This window comes from Pseudorca crassidens, chromosome 2, assembly GCF_039906515.1.
Source record: "Pseudorca crassidens isolate mPseCra1 chromosome 2, mPseCra1.hap1, whole genome shotgun sequence".
Classification (NCBI taxonomy): domain Eukaryota; kingdom Metazoa; phylum Chordata; class Mammalia; order Artiodactyla; family Delphinidae; genus Pseudorca; species Pseudorca crassidens.
Window position 1 is genome coordinate 163,498,190 of NC_090297.1, and position 19,009 is coordinate 163,517,198.

A 19,009-nucleotide genomic window follows, 5' to 3' on the forward strand; every position below is an offset into this window, starting at 1 on the left:
AGATTTTATGTCTGTTTGTCTAGAGATCATTAAAAATGTATTTTTATTTTTGTATAGATTTAAAGACCATTCATACTTCAACAGGAAAAAATCTTCTCGTTTCTGGATGGTGGGGTTTTGTTCGCCATCCCAATTACTTGGGTGATCTCATCATGGCCCTGGCATGGTCCCTCCCATGTGGTAAGCATTTAAGAAGAGAACTGATTTGACTCTTTCTCCGGCCACCATAGGATGTGTGTGTGCTCGTTGGGTCTGGGTGTCGCCTGTTGGAGGTTTGGGTTGCCCGTCCCCCATCTGGGTGCTGTGCTTTTGGTGTATCCAGCACCGCATTCGTCCAGCGTCTGAGGGGAATTAGGAATTCACCGAGCCTGAAGTTTGAGTCTAAACTTCTGCAAGCAAAATTTTAAGTTTTAAGCTGTGCCTGGTAGCTTTTTTTCTAAGAAGAATATGTAGAAATTAACTTTCTATTTGTGACTCAGTGTACGTAGATTCTGAAAAACTCCGGTTCTTAAGAAGAAGAAAAGGCACACTCTGTTTTGTTTGTGTTAGTGTCAGCCCATACCCTGCAGTGCTGTCTGCCCTGCCCACCCTGCCCCTCACGGGTGGCCTGCCGTCCTCTTCCTGAGCACCGGCGGGGAGGAAACGGGGAGATTTGCTTTAAATACAGAGGTTCTGATTTTGAAGGATTGTTAGGGTGGATTAATCACTGTTCTCTGAATAGCTTTTAATTCAAATACTACCTCCTGCCACACACTAGTGGGAATTTATGAACCGGTGTAGTTGTTTGCCCCATTGGAGAAAATGAAGTAACGGGATGGTCCATTTTTAGACGATTTGGGGACCAGCAGGAAACAATACTGTGTAGTTGTGTAGTGATAATAAAAATATCTAGTACTATTTACTGTTGCTGTCCCCAGGTTTCAATCACGTTCTTCCTTATTTCTACGTGATTTATTTCACCGTTTTGCTGGTGCACCGGGAGGCTCGCGATGAACGCCACTGTAGGAAGAAGTACGGCCTGGCATGGGAGAAGTACTGCCAGCGCGTCCCGTACCGCATATTCCCATACATCTACTGATTCTGGTCTAGGCGCTGTCTAAATGCTCCTGCAGTTTTGGTTCCATTGACAAAAAAAGGAAAAAAACCCAAAATGAACCTTTCGTTGCACTGACAGGATCTTTATGTTTCTCTTTCTTTTTGAGGCAGGACTATAGAGCCAAGTAGTAAGTCTTTTAATGTAGCTGTGTTCATTTTTATTAAATCATAACAATTAACATAAGGAAAATATAAATAAAGATGTTAGAATTTGCATTCTAATAGGAAATTTTCAATCCTTAAAAATCTGAAAACAGTCTTACAAATGCACTGAATACTGTTGATGTTTAGGGTTTTTGATTACCTTTCAAAGTTTGATTCCTTTGTCCAGTTGGTTTTTCTTAAATGAAAACAGTTACATTTTAAAGTACATTTATGTTTTATTGCATTAAGAGAATAGAATTTGTTTCCCTTTAAATTAAATCATTTACTAGCTATGTGATTCGAAAGTAAAAACTGGTCCTTTCTGTTCAGTGCTGTACGGGAAGGGGGATGATTGATAGTGGACACTGTTTAATGAAGACCATTAGTAGTGGTTTGCTTAACCTCAACGTGTAAAACTGCATTTGAAACTGTAAATACATAGCTTTTATGTAATATATGGGGACTTCAGATTTTTCTGTATAGTATTTTGAATGTGAAATAATTTTCGGGACTAAGTATCTTTTTAACAAACATTTGCAGTATTTTAAATTAAGTTTTGTAAAGTACTACATGCGAATTAAACATTTTGAAAGAAGTGGAACTCATTTAATATTGTATGAAAGATGCTATTAAGAGTAGGAAGGGTATTTTTCCTAATCCAAAGTTTGTGAATTTGGCTTTGCTACCTCAACCGCAGGTGTTTGTTTGCCTTTATAAACTGTTGCAAATAGAAAAATAGAATAAATATATATTTTTGGAATAACATCACTATTTAAACATTTTTACACAGAGTGGTGTTTGAAAATTTGCCATTTCTGAAAGGCTAATATTTTTATATGTTTTTGACTTTTTAAATTAAACTGTGTTTTTGCTACTGTTAGTTCAGGCAGTTTATACTGTATTTTGCATAGCCTTTATATTTACAAAACTCTACTCCCTGTAAAGGAGTGTTGTATTCATCTTTAGAAATCTATTTATCTAAATACAATTTAAGGGAATAGTTTAAAATCGTTTCTTTTAGTTTAATAGCTGTGCATAAGGTAGCTTTAGCCATTAGATTCTCCTTCAGTTGAGATAGTCTCATTATTAATTGTCCTATAATGGAACAGTAGCAAATTCACTAAGGTTTCGTATTCAGAGTTAAATTGTTCTCCAGAATCTTAAACATAGGGGAATCTAATAAATATAGTGTATATGTTTGGGTTTTTAATTATACATTTTACATATGAGCCATTTAGATATGCAGTGTTTGTTCTACGCTGCAGTTCGAAGTGTATATAACAGAACTTACGTTAATGTGATCATGAAGAACATTCCGCATCCTTTAGTCTTTAAACATCGTTTTGGTGAAATTTTCAGTGTTTTATTAGTACTGATGTATGCAAGTTTTTTAATGCTTCTCTCCTGGCATCAAAAAATGGCGTCCCAGCCTATTCTATACTAGAGTCACCAATGAAGCTTTAGGGGAGGAAGAAGGACCTTTAATTCTTTCCTTGGTAATGAGAAAAGAGCTGTTTCCAACACAGTGCTGCAGTTTCTGGATATCAGCTACAATTTGTTTTTAATTATTTTGTTTTTGACATGTTTATTTGACAAGTTTTATAATGAAGTTTTAAGTTGGCAATAAAGTTGAAAATAAGATGTTGCTTTGATCACTTTGGAGTCTCTCTTTTTTTTTTGGCCTGTAACTCTGGGATCATTGGGACCAAAACAGGAGCCCTTAGATTACCACTCCCCACCCAACCCCTGTTTTTTTCTAGGATCCTTTGGGACCCTCCTGGACCACAAGGCAAACTGGGACCCCTGGCAAACTGCGGTTTGCATTGAGGCTCTCAGAAGTTGGAGCTTGAAAGGGGTTAGTGGAGGGCTCCCAACTCCCAGACAGTGGTCATGGATTTAGTATTTGCTCTTTGAGCAAATAGAGGAACGATCCCAAGTATCACAGACTCAGTAATACTTTCAAATGAATTTGTATTACTCACAAAAGCACCTAAGTGCATGTGAACGATAGTACATTTGTGTGAGAGAGGCATGTGTCAGTGAAATGAGATGAGACACTTTCATGTCTTCGTCTCTCTTCCCAGTGTGACATGGCTTTGCAGAACGTGGGTGTTTCGAATATGCACCAACACCAAGTAGGCTAAAAATATCATCGTATCATGTGATTCTTAGTCTTATTTTTGTACTCTTTGAGGAAAAGGCTTTGCTTATTGGTGGTTTCCATAACTCATGGAATGTTTTGTTTTAGCAGATTGTGGATAATTCCTAAAACTATTTTAACAAATGAATTGGACCAAATAAGATCCCACCTTGTATCCTTTGTTAAAATCCTATGTTTTATCATTTTCTTATTGATTCCTAAATGACAGGGGCTAGGTCTTTATAATTCTTTTCAATAGTGCTGTGTGTAATTAGATTCTCAGTGTATGTGTTTTTGATAATGGGACTTTCAGATAGTACAATTTCCTAGACACCAAAGTAAGTAGACGTTAATATTTTGTTCATGGCTGTTTGTTACAGAGTCTAGTTCTGGGTGTGAGCCCCACCCTCCCTACCCCCCCCTTATTACAGACAGAACGGATTGTTTGATCTTCATTTGTGGAGACGTGGGATTTGTTTTCTGCCAGTGGACCCATTGCTGAGGTAATGTGACGATGAACATGGCTTTGAATCCTAGCCCTGCTTCCTCCTGGCCATGTGAGCTTGGGCCAGTCACTTAATCTCTCTGAGCAGCAGTTTCTTCATGTATTAAATTTTGTTGATATACTACATAGTACATAGGTGGCCTTAAGATAATATAGGAATTTTTATGATTACTCAACATAATTGGTGCTCAATAATAAAAATCTACCTACAGAAACACATTTTGACATTTATCCAATTTTCTGAATTCTCAGCATTGAATTCTCAGGGTTGGTTTTTCAGTGGAAAGAGAAGGTCTGGTGAAGTCAGAACAAGACCATTTCTGTAAGGGAAGAAGAGCCTCTTTTGTCTCAAAAGTTGCCGTCAGGCCCTTCACCCTCTTTGAACCTTAGTTTCCTGAGCTATAAAATGAGGATACTTTTTGAGGATTAAATAATACAGATAAAGAGCTTAGCACAGTATCTGGCACACAGGAGATACTCAGTAAACGTTGGCTAATAAGCAACAGTGCCATCATTATCAGATAGATTGTGATCTGGAGGGAAGGAGCCTTGTTTTGTTCATCTCTATATTTGCACCACCTAGCACAGCACTGGACACACACACGCACACACAGGTATATGACATGATACATGTATATATTGCAAAATGATCACCACAATAAGTCTAGGTGACATTCATCACCATATATATTTATAATTTTTTTCTTGTGATGAGAACTTTTAATATTTACTCTCAGCAATTTTCAAATATGCAATGCAGTATCATTAACTATCGTCTCCATGCTGTACATTACATTGCAGGTCTTAATTTATTTTATGACTGGAAGTTTGTACTTTTTTGACCACTTTTACCCATTTCACTCACCTCCGTACCCCAGCCTCTGGCAACCACCAATCTGTTCTCTGTATCTATGAATTTGTTTTATTTTTTTTTTCTGGATTCCACATATAAGTGAGATCATATGGTATTTGTCTTTCTCTGTATGACTTATTTCACTTAGCATAATGCCCTCAAGGTCCATCGATGTTGTTGCAAATGGCAAGATTTCCTTATTTTTTATGGGTGAATAATATTTATTCCATTGTATATTAGAGAGTAGATCCCAAGAGTTCTCATCACAAGGAAAAAAACATTTTTCTTTTTCTTTTTGTATCTATGGGTGTTAACTAAACTTTTTGTGGTAATCATTTCACAATATATCTAAGTCAAAAAGTCTGAGAAAACCATAATTCAAAAAGAGTCATGTACCAAAATGTTCATTGCAGCTCTATTTACAATAGCCAGGAGATGGAAGCAACCTAAGGGTCCATCGACAGATGAAAGGATAAAGAAGATGTGGCACATATATACAATGGAATATTAGCCATAGAAAGAAACGAAATTGAGTTATTTGTAGTGAGGTGGGTGGATCTGGAGTCTGTCATACAGAGTGAAGTAAGTCAGAAAGAGAAAAACAAATACTGTATGCTAACACATATATATGGAATCTAAAAAAAAAAAAATGGTCATGAAGAACCTAGGGGCAAGACGGGAATAAAGATGCAGACCTACTAGAGAATGGACTTGAGGATATGGGCAGGGGGAAGGGTAAGCTGGGACAAAGTGAGAGAGTGGCATGGACATATATACACTGCCAAACATAAAATAGCTAGTTAGTGGGAAGCAGCTGCATAGCACAGGGAGATCAGCTCGGTGGTTTGTGACCACCTAGGGGGTGGGATAGGGAGGGTGGGAGGGAGGGAGATGCAAGAGGGAAGAGATATGGGGACATATGTGTAACTGATTCACTCTGTTATAAAGCAGAAACTAACACACCATTGGAAAGCAATTATACTCCAATAAAGATGTTAAAAAAAAAAGTCAAATCATTGTGCTGTATACTTTAAACTTATACAGTGCTGTATGTCAATTATATCTCAGTAAAACTAGAAAAAATATTCCATTCTATGCATATATACCACATTTTCTTTATCCATTTATCCATCAGTGGACACTCAGGTTGTTTCTATATCTTAGCTATTGTAAATAATGCTGCTATAAACATGGGAATGCAGATATCTCTTAAACATAGGGTTTTTGTTTCTTTAGGTATATTCCCAGAAGTGGAATTGCTGGATCACATGGTAGTTTTATTTTTAATTTTTTGAGGAACCTCCACATTGTCTTCCATAGTGGCTGCACCAAACTATATGCATTTAAATAAATGTTTAAGATCAACATAAGCTACAGAAGTTTTAAAAGATCTAAATAAATATTCATGATTGAAAGTCTCAGTATTGCTAAGATATCAGTTCTCCAAAAAGCAAGACAACTTTAAGGAAAAAGAAAAGTTGGAAGACTTTATACTACCAGATATTAAGAATCACTATAAGCTACAGTAATTAAAGGAGTGTGGTGCTGGCACAAAGACAGGCAAATAAATCAATGGAACAAAATTGAGACTCAAGAAATGGGCCCAGGCATATAAAATTACTTGATCTGTGACAAAGATGAAGTAGGGTAAGGATGACCATTTCAATAAAAAGGAAAGGATGCCAAGTCAATACTTGGATACTCATATGGAAAAAATGACTTTTGACCCCACCTCATTACACACAAACTCAATTCTATGTGGATCATAAGCCTAAATGTGAAAGGCAAAGCAATATAGCTTCTAGAAGATAACATAGGAGAATACTTTCATGACCCTGAGATAGGCAAATATTGCTTAAAAAGGACACTCAAAAATACTAACCCCCAAAGAAAAGATAGATATACTGAATTTTATTAAAACAGAGAAAAAGAAGACATCATAAAGTAAAAAGGAAAGCCACACACTGGCAGAAGAAACTTCTGATACATATATCCATATATATATCTGACAAAAGACTTATGTCCAGAATATATAAAGAACTTCTGTAAATCAATAACAAAAAGACAGCCCAATTAAAACGTGGGCAAAAGACTCAAACAGGAATTTCACAAGAGAGGATATTCACGTGTCAATAAGCATATTAAATGGTGTTCAACTTCATTAGTCACCAAGGAAATGCAAATTAATACCATGAAGAGATATCAATACATACCCACCAGAATGACAAAAATTAAAAGATAATACCAAATGTTGGCAAGGATGTGGACTAATCTTACACATTACTGATAGGTCTGTAGATTGGTACAATCACTTTCAAAAATGATTTGGTAGTATCTACACTTAAGCTAAATATATGACCCTCAATTTAATTCCCAGGTATGTATTCAAGAGAAATGAGTATTTATGTCCATCAAAAGACATATACAATAATGTTAAAGCACATTTAATCATAATAGTTCTAAACAGAAAACAACCCTAATGTCCATCAGTCAGAGTACAGATAAGTTGTGGAACATTAACACAGTAGAATACTACAGAGTGATGAAAAAGAGTAATTACTATATGCAAAATAAGGATGAACCTCACAGATGTAATGTTGAGCAAAAGAAACTAGAAACAAAAGAGTACATGCTGCATGATCCCTTTTATAAAAGTTCAAGATAGGAAAAGTAATTGATGATAAAAGACAGAATAGTGATTACCTTTGAGGAGGGCATTAACTAGGACGGGATGTGAGGGAGCCTTCTGAGGTGGTGACTGACAGTAGTAGTATAGCTTGATCTGAGTAGCTGAGTGGAATACTTAAGATTTGTGACCGTTACTCTGTATGTGTTATACCTCAGTGAAAACAAGCAGAAAGAAACTAGTAAAAGAGCAATAAACCCAAAGAAAGCAGAAGGAACTAAAAAGATGAACAGAGGTTAAAGAAGGGAAGGCAAAGGAACAAAACACCATTAGAGTTAATTAATAAAGGCAAAATTTGGTTTATTGGAAAAAGTAAATGAAATAGACAAACTTGGCCAGTTTAAATTAGGAAAAAAAAAAGAGATGAGGAAAAGGATGTATAATAAAGCATTTGGCTAGTCTATGTCCCTGGTTCCTGGAAGGTGACCTCTAAACCCTTGGAATTTGTTATTCATGGTGGGCTCCTGGGACTACCCCCGAAGGTTTATGCTAATGAGGTGGTTGTTGGTGGTCCCTGGATAGTTGATGCTAATGAGATGACTCAGGGTGGGGGTTGGCTATGCCAGAAAGAGCCACTGTAATATTAGAGGTCTGTGACATTGAGCCAAATGACAGCAGCCCAACCTCTGGGGATGAGAGAAGACTGAAGATTGGATTCAGCCATGTGAGCAGTGATTCAATCAAACATGGCTACATAATGAAACCCCAAACGAAAACGGAACACTGAACAACCCAGGTGAGCTTCCTGGGTTGGCAATACTCCATACACACCTAGCTACACCTCGATACCAGGAGGGTAACACGTCCCTGAAAATGTGGAAGCTTTGTATTTGGAACCCTCCCAGTCCTAGATTCTGCCTTATGTGTCTCTTCCTTTGGCTGGTTCTGATTTGTATCCTTTGGCTATAATAAAACTGTAACTGTGACACTTTCCTGAAGCTCTATGAGTCTTTCTAACAAATTATTAAGCTTAAGGGTGGTTTTTCATTTGGTGTGAGGAGTCTTGGGCAGAATTAGTCTTAGACAACTGTGCCCTTAACCTCAAGTTTGGCTAACCCCAGGTAGAGGACAAAGAGTAATTTGGAGGGCATTAAAAATCCTATTCACAAGGGAACCCCCCCTACACTGTTGATGGGAATGTAATTTGGTGCAGTCATTATGGAGAACAGTACGGAGGTTACTTAAAAAGCTAAAAATAGAGCTACTATATGATCCAGCAATCCCACTCCTGGACATATATCCAGAGAAAACCATACTTCGAAAAGATACATGCACCCCAATGTTCATAGCAGCACTATTTACAATAGCCAAGACATGGAAGCAACCTAAATGTCCATCAACAGAGGAATGGATAAAGAAGATGTGGTACATATATACAATGGAATATTACTCAGCCATAAAAAAGAATGAAATAATGCCATTTGCAGCAACATGGAAAGACCTAGAGATTATCACACTAAGTGAAGTCAGAGAAAGACAAATACTGCATGATATCACGTATATGTGGAATCTAAAAAAATGATACAAATGAATGTATTTACAAAACAGAAACAGACTCACAGACTTAGAAAGCAAATTTATGGTTACCAAAGGGGAAAGGTGGGGGGGTGGGATAAATTAGGAGGTTGGGATTAACATATATACACTACTGTATATAAAATAAATAATCAACAAGGACCTACTGTATACCACAGGGAACTCTACTCAATACTCTGTAATCACCTATATGAGAAAAGAATCTGAAAAAGAATAGATATATGTATATGTATAACTAAATCACTTTGCTGTACATCTGACACTAACACATTATAAATCAACGATATTCCAATATAAAATAAAAATTTAAAAAATCTTATTCACAATAGCAACAATTATAAACCACTTAGGAAAACAATCTAACAAGAATTTTCTAAGACCAATGTGACAAAAACAAAACTTACTAAAGAATACAAACGACCTAAGTAAATGGAAAGAGAAACCATGTTTCTATTTGGGTTGGCCAAAAAGTTCCTTTGGTTTTTTAAGTAAAAATAAAAGACATATTTTTCACTTTTATCAAGAACTTTATTGAACAGCGTATTCACCGTTTTGTTCCACTACCTTCTGCCATCTTTCAGGCAACTTCATAATTCCATCTTCCCAAAACTTTTTTTTTTTTTTTTTTTGTGGCAGTACGTGGGCCTCTCACTGTTGTGGCCTCTCCCATTGCAGAGCACAGGCTCCGGACGTGCAGGCTCAGCGGCCATGGCTCGGGCCCAGCCGCTCCGCGGCACATGGGATCCTCCCAGACCAAGACACGAACCCGTGTCCCCTGCATCGGCAGGTGGACTCTCAACTACTGCGCCACCAGGGAAGCCCTTCCCAAAACTTTTTATCTTTTTGAGCAAAGAACTGTTCCAGGTGCCTTTTATAGTCTTCCAGGGAATTGAAATTATTTCCATTAAGAGAATTTGTAAAGACCGAAATAAATGGAAATCCCAAGGTGCAATGTCTGGTGAATAGGGAGGATGAATCAGAACTTCCCAACCAAGCTCTAACAGTTTTTGCCTGGTCATCAAACAAACATGAGGTCTTGCGTTATCCTGATGAAAGACTATGCGTTTTCTGTTGACTAATTCTGGACGCTTTTTGCCAAGTGTTGCTTTCAGTTGGTCTCATTGGGAGCAGTACTTGTTGGAATTAATCGTTTGGTTTTCCGGAAGGAGCTCATAATAGAAGACTCCTTTCCAATCCCAGCATATACACAACATCACCTTCTTTGGACGAAGACCGGCCTTTGGTGTGGTTGGTGGTGTTCATTTCGCTTGCCCTACGATCTCTTCTGTTCCGCATTATTGTACAGTATCCACTTTTTATAGCCCATCACAATTTGTTTTGAAAATGGAACGTTTTCATTATGTTTAAGTAGAGAATCGCATGTGGAAATACGGTCAAGAAGGTTTTTTTCGCTTAACTTATGTGGAACCCAAACAATCAAAGCAATTAACATAGCCAAGCTGGTGCAAATGATCTTCAGCGCTTGATTTGGGTATTTTGAGTATGTTGGCTCTCTCCCACGTGGTATAACATTGATTGTTCTCAATTAATGTCTCGATTTTATGGCTATCAACTGGTCTACCCGACTGTGGAGCATTGTCCAGCGAGAAATATCCAGCACGAAACTTTGCAAACTACTTTGCCACGTCTTATCAGTCACAGCACCTTCTTCATACACTGCACAAATCTTTTTTTGCATTTCAGCTGTGTTTTAACCTTTCTTGAAATAATAAAGCATAATAGGCCAAAAATGTTGTTTTCTTCCATCTTCGATATTAAAATAGCTACACAAAAATTCACCAATTTTGATGTTTTTTTAAAAATGCACCCTGATATGACAGCTGTCACAATACAATCTAACAAAACTAAGTGCTACTAGAGCCATCTTATGGAAAAAACCAAACTTTTTGGCCAACTCAATATTGGAAAAACTCAATTTTAAAAAGATAGTAATTCTTTCCCAGATTTATAGGTAAATGTAATGTAAGCTGATCAAAATCCCAACAGGTTGTTTAAAAAGTGAAATGTGGTCGGCCTATTCTCAAATTCACCTAGAAGAGAAAAGGTACAAAAGTCAAGATAGTTTTAAAAAGGAACAATGAGTTCATGGACTGGATGACAACACCAATGCCAATACTACCCAAAGTGATCTACAGATTCAACATAGTCTCTATCAAAATCCCAGTGATGTTTTTTGTAGAAACAGAGAAATCCATCTTAAAAATTCATATGGAATCTCAAGGATAACTGAATAAACAAAGTAATATTGAAGAACAAAGTTTGAGGTCTTACACTTCCTGATTTCAAAGCTTATTACAAAGCTACACTAATCAAAATAGTGTGCAACTGGCACAAAGACAGACAATAGAACAATGGAACAGAATAGAGAATGAACCCAGAAATAAACATGTACATGCTCAAACGATTTGCAACAAAGGTGCCAAGATATTCCATGGGGAAAGGACAGCCTCTTCAACAAATGGTGTTGGTTAAATTGGATATCAATGTACAATATGGACTGTTACCTTACACTATACACAAAAGTTTACTCACAATGGATCAAAGACCTAAACGGAAGAGCTAAACTATAAAACTCTTAGAAGACAACATAGGGGAAAAGCTTTATGACATTGGATTTGTTAATTATTTCTTGGTTATGGCACCAAAAGCATAGACAACAACAACAAAAAATAGATAAATTGGGCTACCTCAAAATTAAAAACTTTTATACATCAAAGGACACTATCAACAGAGTGAATTGGCAACCCACAGAATGGGAGAAAATATTTGCAACTCATACATCCGATAAGGAATTAACATCCAGAACATATAAGGAACTCCTACAATACAACAATAACCAAGAAATCCTGATTAAAAATGGGCCGAGGACTTGAACAGATATTTCTCCAAAGAATATATACAAATGGCCAATAAACACATGAAAAGATTTCAGTACCACTAGTCATTAGGGAAATGTAAATCAAAAGCACAATGAGATACCACTTCACATCCTTTGGGATGGCTACTATCAAGAGCCAGAAAATAACAAGTATTGGTGAGGATGTGGAGAAATTAGAACGCTGTGCACTGTTGGTGGGAATGGAAAATGGTGCAGCCACTATGGAAAAGAGTATGCCATTTCCTCAAAAAATTTAACAGAATTACCATATGATCCAACAGTTCCACTCCTAGATATCTACCCAAAAGAACCGAAACAGGGACTCGAACAGATATTTGCGTACCCATGTTCATAGCAGCACTGTTCACAATGGCCAAAAGATGGAAATGACTCAAGTGTCTATGGACAGATGAGTGGATGAACAAAATGTGGTGTTATGGACTGAATATTTATACCCCCCCCGACCCCCACCAATTCATATGTTGAAGCCCTAACACCCAGTGTAGCTGTATTTAGAGATGGGGCCTCTGAAGAAGTAATTAAAGTCATGTGGATGGGAGTCTTGATCCAGTAGGATTAATGTCCTTATAAGAAGAGACATCAGAGAGCTTGCTCTCTCTCTCCACACATGCACACCAAGGAAAGGTCATGTGAGGACATAGCTAGAAGGCAGCTGTCTGCAAGCCAGGAAGTGTTCCGCAACAAGAGAAGCCACTGCAATGAGAAGCCCGCACACTGCAACAAAGAGTAGCCTCTGCTCGCCACAACTAGAGAAAGCCTGTGTGCAGCAATGAAGGCCCAGCACAGCCAAAACAAAACCAAAATAAGTAGTAGTTAAAATGGTAAATTTTATGTTATGTATATTTTACCACAATAAAAAATAGTAAAAATATAATAAAAATTTGATTAAAGAAAAGGAAAAACGAGGACTGACTTGCTCTACCAAGTCTCCACATATAACTTTACAGCTTCTAGACATGTGTGGTGTTGGTCCTGGTATAGAGAAATAGATGCCTAGAACAGATTGGAATTTAGTAAACAACAACAATGGCCTTCACATCAGTGGGGCAATGGTGGGAGAGCGACTGGGCTGGGGGTGGCCTTGGGCATCTGGCTGTCTGCACACTCACACTCCCCGCCTAAACTGCCTCTATTCATAATCAACACGTTGCCCAGTGCCCTGAGTTTCATTGCAGGCTGGCTGGGGGTATCTCCTTGAACCTAACTGAACTCTGGAATGAGTAGGCTGCTGGGTGGCAGGCAGTTCAGCTGAGCCACCCTCAGGAGAGGTTTGCCCCACTGGTTTGAAATGCCACCTTCAAATCCCAACCTAGCAGCATTCAGTCTTCATTTATGTCAGGGGAGAGTTTTTCATAATTTTTTCCAACCCCCTAGAAGAAGAGTGGGAGAGACGGCATTTGATGGCATTCGGATTTGATGGGGACAGCACCATGCACTGTGCTGCAGCCATCAGACCATGGGCCCCTTGCCTAGAGCATGGCAGCGGTTCCCATTGCCGCTGGAGGGAGCAGGCTCCCTGGGAGCTGGCCTGCGCTCACCTCTCCAGCTTCATCCTAACCATTCTCCCTTTGTCAGTCTGTGGCTGTGGTCATGATGAACATTTGGTTTCTCTAACGTGCTTTTTTCCTCTCTCACCTCTGTGCCTTTGAATGGTATTCTCTCTAATAAAAATACAATTCCCAGTTTAGTGCAGTGGTTAAACATGTGAATTTCCAAGTCAGACAGGCTAAGTTCAAATCTTGGTTCAGTCCCTTAGTAGCTGTGTGACTTTGGACAAATTACTTAACTTCTCTCTGCCAAGGTTTTCTTGTCTGAAAATAGGGATAATAATAGTAACAACACCATAAGATTGTCAAGAGAATTGAATGACTTCATATATCCGAAGTCCTTAGAAGAGTGCCTGGCACCTGGTAAGTACTCTACAGTAAGTACTAAGGGTGTTAATTACTCTCCTCTTATTCGGTCCTGACCTGGATAATGCTTAACTGGTAACAAGCTTCAAGTCTCTTCTTAGAAGTTATTTCCTTAGTGGCCTTCCCTGACCCTTAGTTCTGGTCTCCCTGTTTCAGGCTCCAAGAGTATTCATCTATTCTTATATTCATTCAGAAAGTCATTTGCTCTTTCTTCAAATGTTGAATATTTATTGAGAAGTTTTTCGGTGGTGAGGGCTGCATTAGGTGCTTGGAATACAATAGGGAGTAAAAACACACCTGGTTCCTGCCTTCATGGAGCTTACAGTCTAGTGCTGCCCCTTTGCAACACCCACTATACCCCGACCACACATTATTGTAACAGGCTCTAGCTGGATATCTGCTGGACGTTTGTGCCAAGCTGGTGGGGCCTAGGACCCGGCAAACATTTATTTATTCTTATGAAATGAATAAATGAATGAAGTGGCTGAAGCAGGGAATCAGTCCCTTGGGTAGCTGCCCATCTCCAGGAGTCCACTGTTAAAATGTAGGTGCCTTTGGGAGGCATCTAGTGTTGTTGGTCTCTGACCTCATAGAATTAACGGCATAGAGATGAGAAAGTGAGACACCTGCTGGGGTGCAGGTGAGGTCTGACAAGGATGTGGGTTTATTTTGGTTCATGAGGAGATGGGGCGAGGGAGGGATGTGGGTGGAGAGGGAGAAGAGAGACTGCTCTAGTGCATGCAAGAGGTCCTGGTACCTGTTGGGGGGCAGGTAGGGATGTCATAGGGGCCTCTAATCCTAGAAGGGAGGAAGACATGGGGGAGTGCTGGTGGAGGGACTGGAGACAGACCTGTCTGGACCAGGTGTCTCTGGTCCCGGTTCTCATGCTCACCTTGTGGAAAGAAGCAAGCTGGGAGCCAATATCTTGCAGGAAATCCTTCAGAGAACTCATTCTTTTGATCAGTGGGGTGTTGGGGGTTTTGGCTAGGTGATGAGCTGGAGTGCTTCCAAGCTGTGACAAGTCTCATATACCTATTGGAAGGCAGACCACAGGTTGGTGTAGTTAAGGGCACAATAATTGCACATTTTCAGATGATCTGAGCAATTTCTTCCAGCCTCTCCTAGATTCCTCCTTTTCTTTTCATCTCAAGCTCTCCCCTTTCTCTGGACCCTAGTCCTGTACTTTAATGAAAACCAGCTATGGCTTTAAAGCTTTTGAGACCACAAAGCACTGGAACACATTGGATTTGGGTAATAAGGGATGTTGTTATTACAGTAGGAATCCTGGCTGGGCCTTGTGGAATCTTGTGGATTGGTTTTGAGTTACTGCCTTCAAACAGTAACACTTACTTATTGTTCAGTGGTGTAAGAGACAGTTTGGTACAGACTTTGGAACTAGATTTTCTGTGTTCAAATCTCAATACTTCCACTTTCTAGCTGTGAAACCTTGGGCAAGTTACTCCATGCTTTTGTATCTCAGTTTCCTCATCTCTAAAACGAGGATGATAAATAATAATACCTACTTCATATCATAGGGTTACTATGAGAATTGAGTTAGTATGAGTAAAGCACTTCGAAAAATGTTTGACACCCTGTGAGGTACTCCTTAAATGTGAACTATTCTCATGCCTTTCAAATTATTTGTATTATGTATTAATTACACTTAAAAATTGCATGTGACTATTTTTTTATTTCTTTTCACATTTCTTCCTGCTAGTGTCACAAGCATAATAGAAAGAGGAATGTACCAGGTTTTGTTTCTACCTCTGTCTCTTAGGGCAAAGTGACCTTGGAAGAAACTCTGAATTTCTTAGGTCTCCATTTCCTCCTTCTAAACTGAAGATAAGAATCCCTCCTTTGCTTAAATTCACATGTTGCTATGAGAACCCAAAGAGGCCAAGCATGTGAAATTATGCTGTAAAACCATTAAGCTCAAAACAAAAATGAAGAAGAAATGTAAAGCAGCTTTCATACATATGGACGATGTCTTGCAGTGTAAGCCATTTGCGCCCAGGTATTAAAGAAATTCAGCCTCTGGATGAGATCATTAACCCAGGAACTGAGGGGTTTACTTGACTTGTAGGCATGTTTCTGTTGGGATCTAGAAACAGGCACATAATTTTTGAAAGATTTGTCGTTGGGATCATTAAGAACATGTCTGCAAACTTTGGTGACAGACTCAATTGCCAGGGATAAATAACTTGGCAAGAGGATGCTGTTTTCCAACTGAAAGTACTTAATGAGAAATCTGAAGGCTAATACCAAGGCAAATCAGCATAATCTTAAAAGTGCTTTGGATAAAACACTTGCAAGTTTCCATCCTGGCTAGTCTTTTATCATTTTTCTCAAGTTCTTTAATCCATCTTCTTTCCTGCCACCGCTCTTCCTACCCACCTCTTTCCCCATATATGGGAAGATCATCTTCACAGGCCATTAAGTATTAAGTAATCTCAACCTTCTGGCCTTCCCCTATACAAAATTCTATACATCTCCATCCATCGTTTCTTTCTCCCCCTCTTTTCCTTCCAGTTCTGAGTCAAGTTGATTCCTGCCCCTGTGCTCTGCATAGCTGTTTTGGAGTATTTTTTCTGTTCTGTAGCTCCAGCTTCCTATTTTCCATCCCTTTGTTTACTAACACACTCTTCTGTCTTAAATACACAAACCACCTAACACTTAATCTTACTTGTTTGATTCTCAAAAAAACAGCAAACTAAATTCAAGACTACATTAAAAGGATCATAAACAGTGATCAAGTGGGATTCACCCCTGGGATGTAAGGATGGCTAAACATATGAAAATCAAAGAATGTGATATACCACAATATAAGAATGAAGGATAAAAATCCTATGATCACTTCAATAGATGCACAAAAAGCATTTGACAAAATTCAACATCTTTTCATGATAAAAACTCTCAATATTTGTTTGTCTGTTGATGGGCATTTAGGTTGCTTCCATGACCTGGCTATTGTAAATAGTGCTGCAATGAATATTGGGGTGAATGTGTCTTTCTGAATTATGGTTTTCTCAGGGTATATGCCCAGTAGTGGGATTGCTGGGTCATATGGTAATTCTATTTTTAATTTTTGAAGGAACCTCCATACTGTTCTCCATAGTGGCTGTATCAATTTACATTCCCACCAACAGTGTAACAGGGTTCCCTTTTCTCCATACCCTCTCCAGCATTTGTTGTTGGTAGATTTCCTGATGATGCCCATTCTAACTGGTGTGAGGTGATACCTCACTGTAGTTTTGATTTGCATTTCTCTAATGATTAGTGATGTGGAGCATCCTTTCATGTGTTTGTTGGCCATCTGTATGTCTTCTTTGGAGAAATGTCTATTTAGGTCTTCTGTCCATTTTTGCATTGGGTTCTTTGCTTTTTTGATATTGAGTTGCATAAAAGGAAAAAAACACATTTCAAAGGCTAGCGTGATTCTGACTACCCATTGCCTCAATGAACTACACCCACAGATAACGGATGCAATCAAGTATAACAAATCATTTTACTTTGGTAAAACCTGTAGAAGAAACGTGAGAATGATCTTAAGAATAACTGACCACTGAGGGGATGCGGGGTGGGTGGGCAAAACTGGTAAAGGTGGTCAAAAGGCACAAACTTCCAGTTATAAAATAAGTAAGCAGAAAAATAATAAAATAAAAAGTTATTTAATAGGGAAACAAAAAGCTCTTTCTTCCTGTTTACCAGCTATATCTCGCACTTGGTAAGTTATAACTAAGTACTGACTGGATAAAAGCTCTGTAAGAGCAGTTATTCCTTTGACTGATCCCCAGGGTCACAATTAATTAGGAAAAAATATGGCTTCAAAAACCTATTAAGTGATAATGATAAATGTGGTTGTGCTGGTTAAAAATATGTCAAGTTCTTTAACATTCACCCCTTCAAAAGATGGAGTCTAATTCTCTTCTTGACTGGAGCCTGGACTGGGTGACCTCTTCTATCAAACAGAAATAAAATGAAAGGGATGGAGTGGGACTTTTTTTTCTTAAACTTTAAAATCAAATTTTGTTAAAAAAAACTCAGCTCGTAAAGTATATATTATTCTACCCTCTGTCTTTTTTTCCCAGCTTTACTGAGGTATAATTGACAAATAAAACTATATATATATATATATTTAAGGTGTATAACATGATGATTTGATATAAATATACGTTGTGAAATAATTACCACAATCAAATTAATTACTACATCCATCACCTCATATTCTCTAGCATATTTCAAGTATACACTACAGTATTACTGTTAGGGGAACCACTGACTGAAGACACCCGCCCCGGCCAGGCCCAATAGCAGCCACTAGCGTGAGGCATCTTACAACAGGAGGTCCTGGTAAGGAACACGAAGCTATCACTAATCGGAAGAATTCGGGAAAGGTCAAAAGGAGAGAGGAGATTCCAGTCCACATATCCTACCAACCTCCCAGAGTCCTCCTCGCTGGAAACCATCTTGACTGAATGATGCGCGGTACCCGCAGGAAAGACCCTGAGTCAGAGTGATTGGCCAGAGGCAACCTGGAAACTAACCCCATCACCATAAAACCTGAGACTGAGAGCCACGTGGCAGAGCAGTTCTCCTGGGGTCCCTCACCCTGCTGCTCTCTGCCCAGGTGCTTCTTCCCAATAAAGTTTTTTGCTTTGTCAGCACGTGTGTCTCCTCGGATAATTCATTTCTGAGTGTCAGACAAGAGCCCCCTCTCAGGCCCTGGAAGGGGTCCCCCTTCCTGCAACATTATTAACTGTAGTCACCACGCTATACATTAGATCCCCAGAGCCTCTTTATCTTACAACTGAAAGTTTGTACCCTGTGGCCAATATCTCCCCATTTCTCCCTAAAGTGGGACTTTGGAGACCAGGTCTTAAAAGGCACTGCAGCTTCTTTTCTCTTAGTTAACTCATGCTGGGGAGTGACAGTTGCCATGTTTTGAGGACCATCAGGCAGCCCCGTGGTCCCTAATGTTGAGGCACTAAGACTTCTGGCTAACGTATGAGCTTGTGGGTTTGGGAGTAGATCCTCCTGCCTCAGTTCAGCCTTCACGACAGCAGCCCCAGCTGATTTCCTGACTGTAACATTACGAGAAACCTTGAGCCAGAACAATGCAGCCACGCTGCCCCAAGGATATATGTTGGTGCAGTTTTTATTAGATTATAAATTGATTCATAAGGAACCCACAATGTTTAAAAATGAATTGTATCAGCC

The 19,009-nt window shown here is 38.8% G+C and overlaps 1 protein-coding gene across 2 annotated transcripts in view; it reads left to right on the plus strand.

Moving 5' to 3' along the window:
• Window positions 1–18,358, plus strand: part of LBR (lamin B receptor) — a 42,133-nt gene extending 23,775 nt beyond the window's left edge. Inside the window, exons 13-14 of one of the 2 annotated variants that reach the window (XM_067729639.1) lie at window positions 58–180; window positions 18,025–18,358. In XM_067729639.1, coding sequence (XP_067585740.1) covers window positions 58–180; window positions 18,025–18,059 — 158 coding nt within the window. In that variant the 3' untranslated portion in view covers window positions 18,060–18,358. Of the gene's footprint in view, window positions 1–57; window positions 181–917; window positions 2,881–18,024 lie in introns of those variants that run through there. The other variant, XM_067729638.1, reaches the window with a different exon arrangement.
• The last annotated feature ends 651 nt before the right edge of the window (window positions 18,359–19,009 follow it).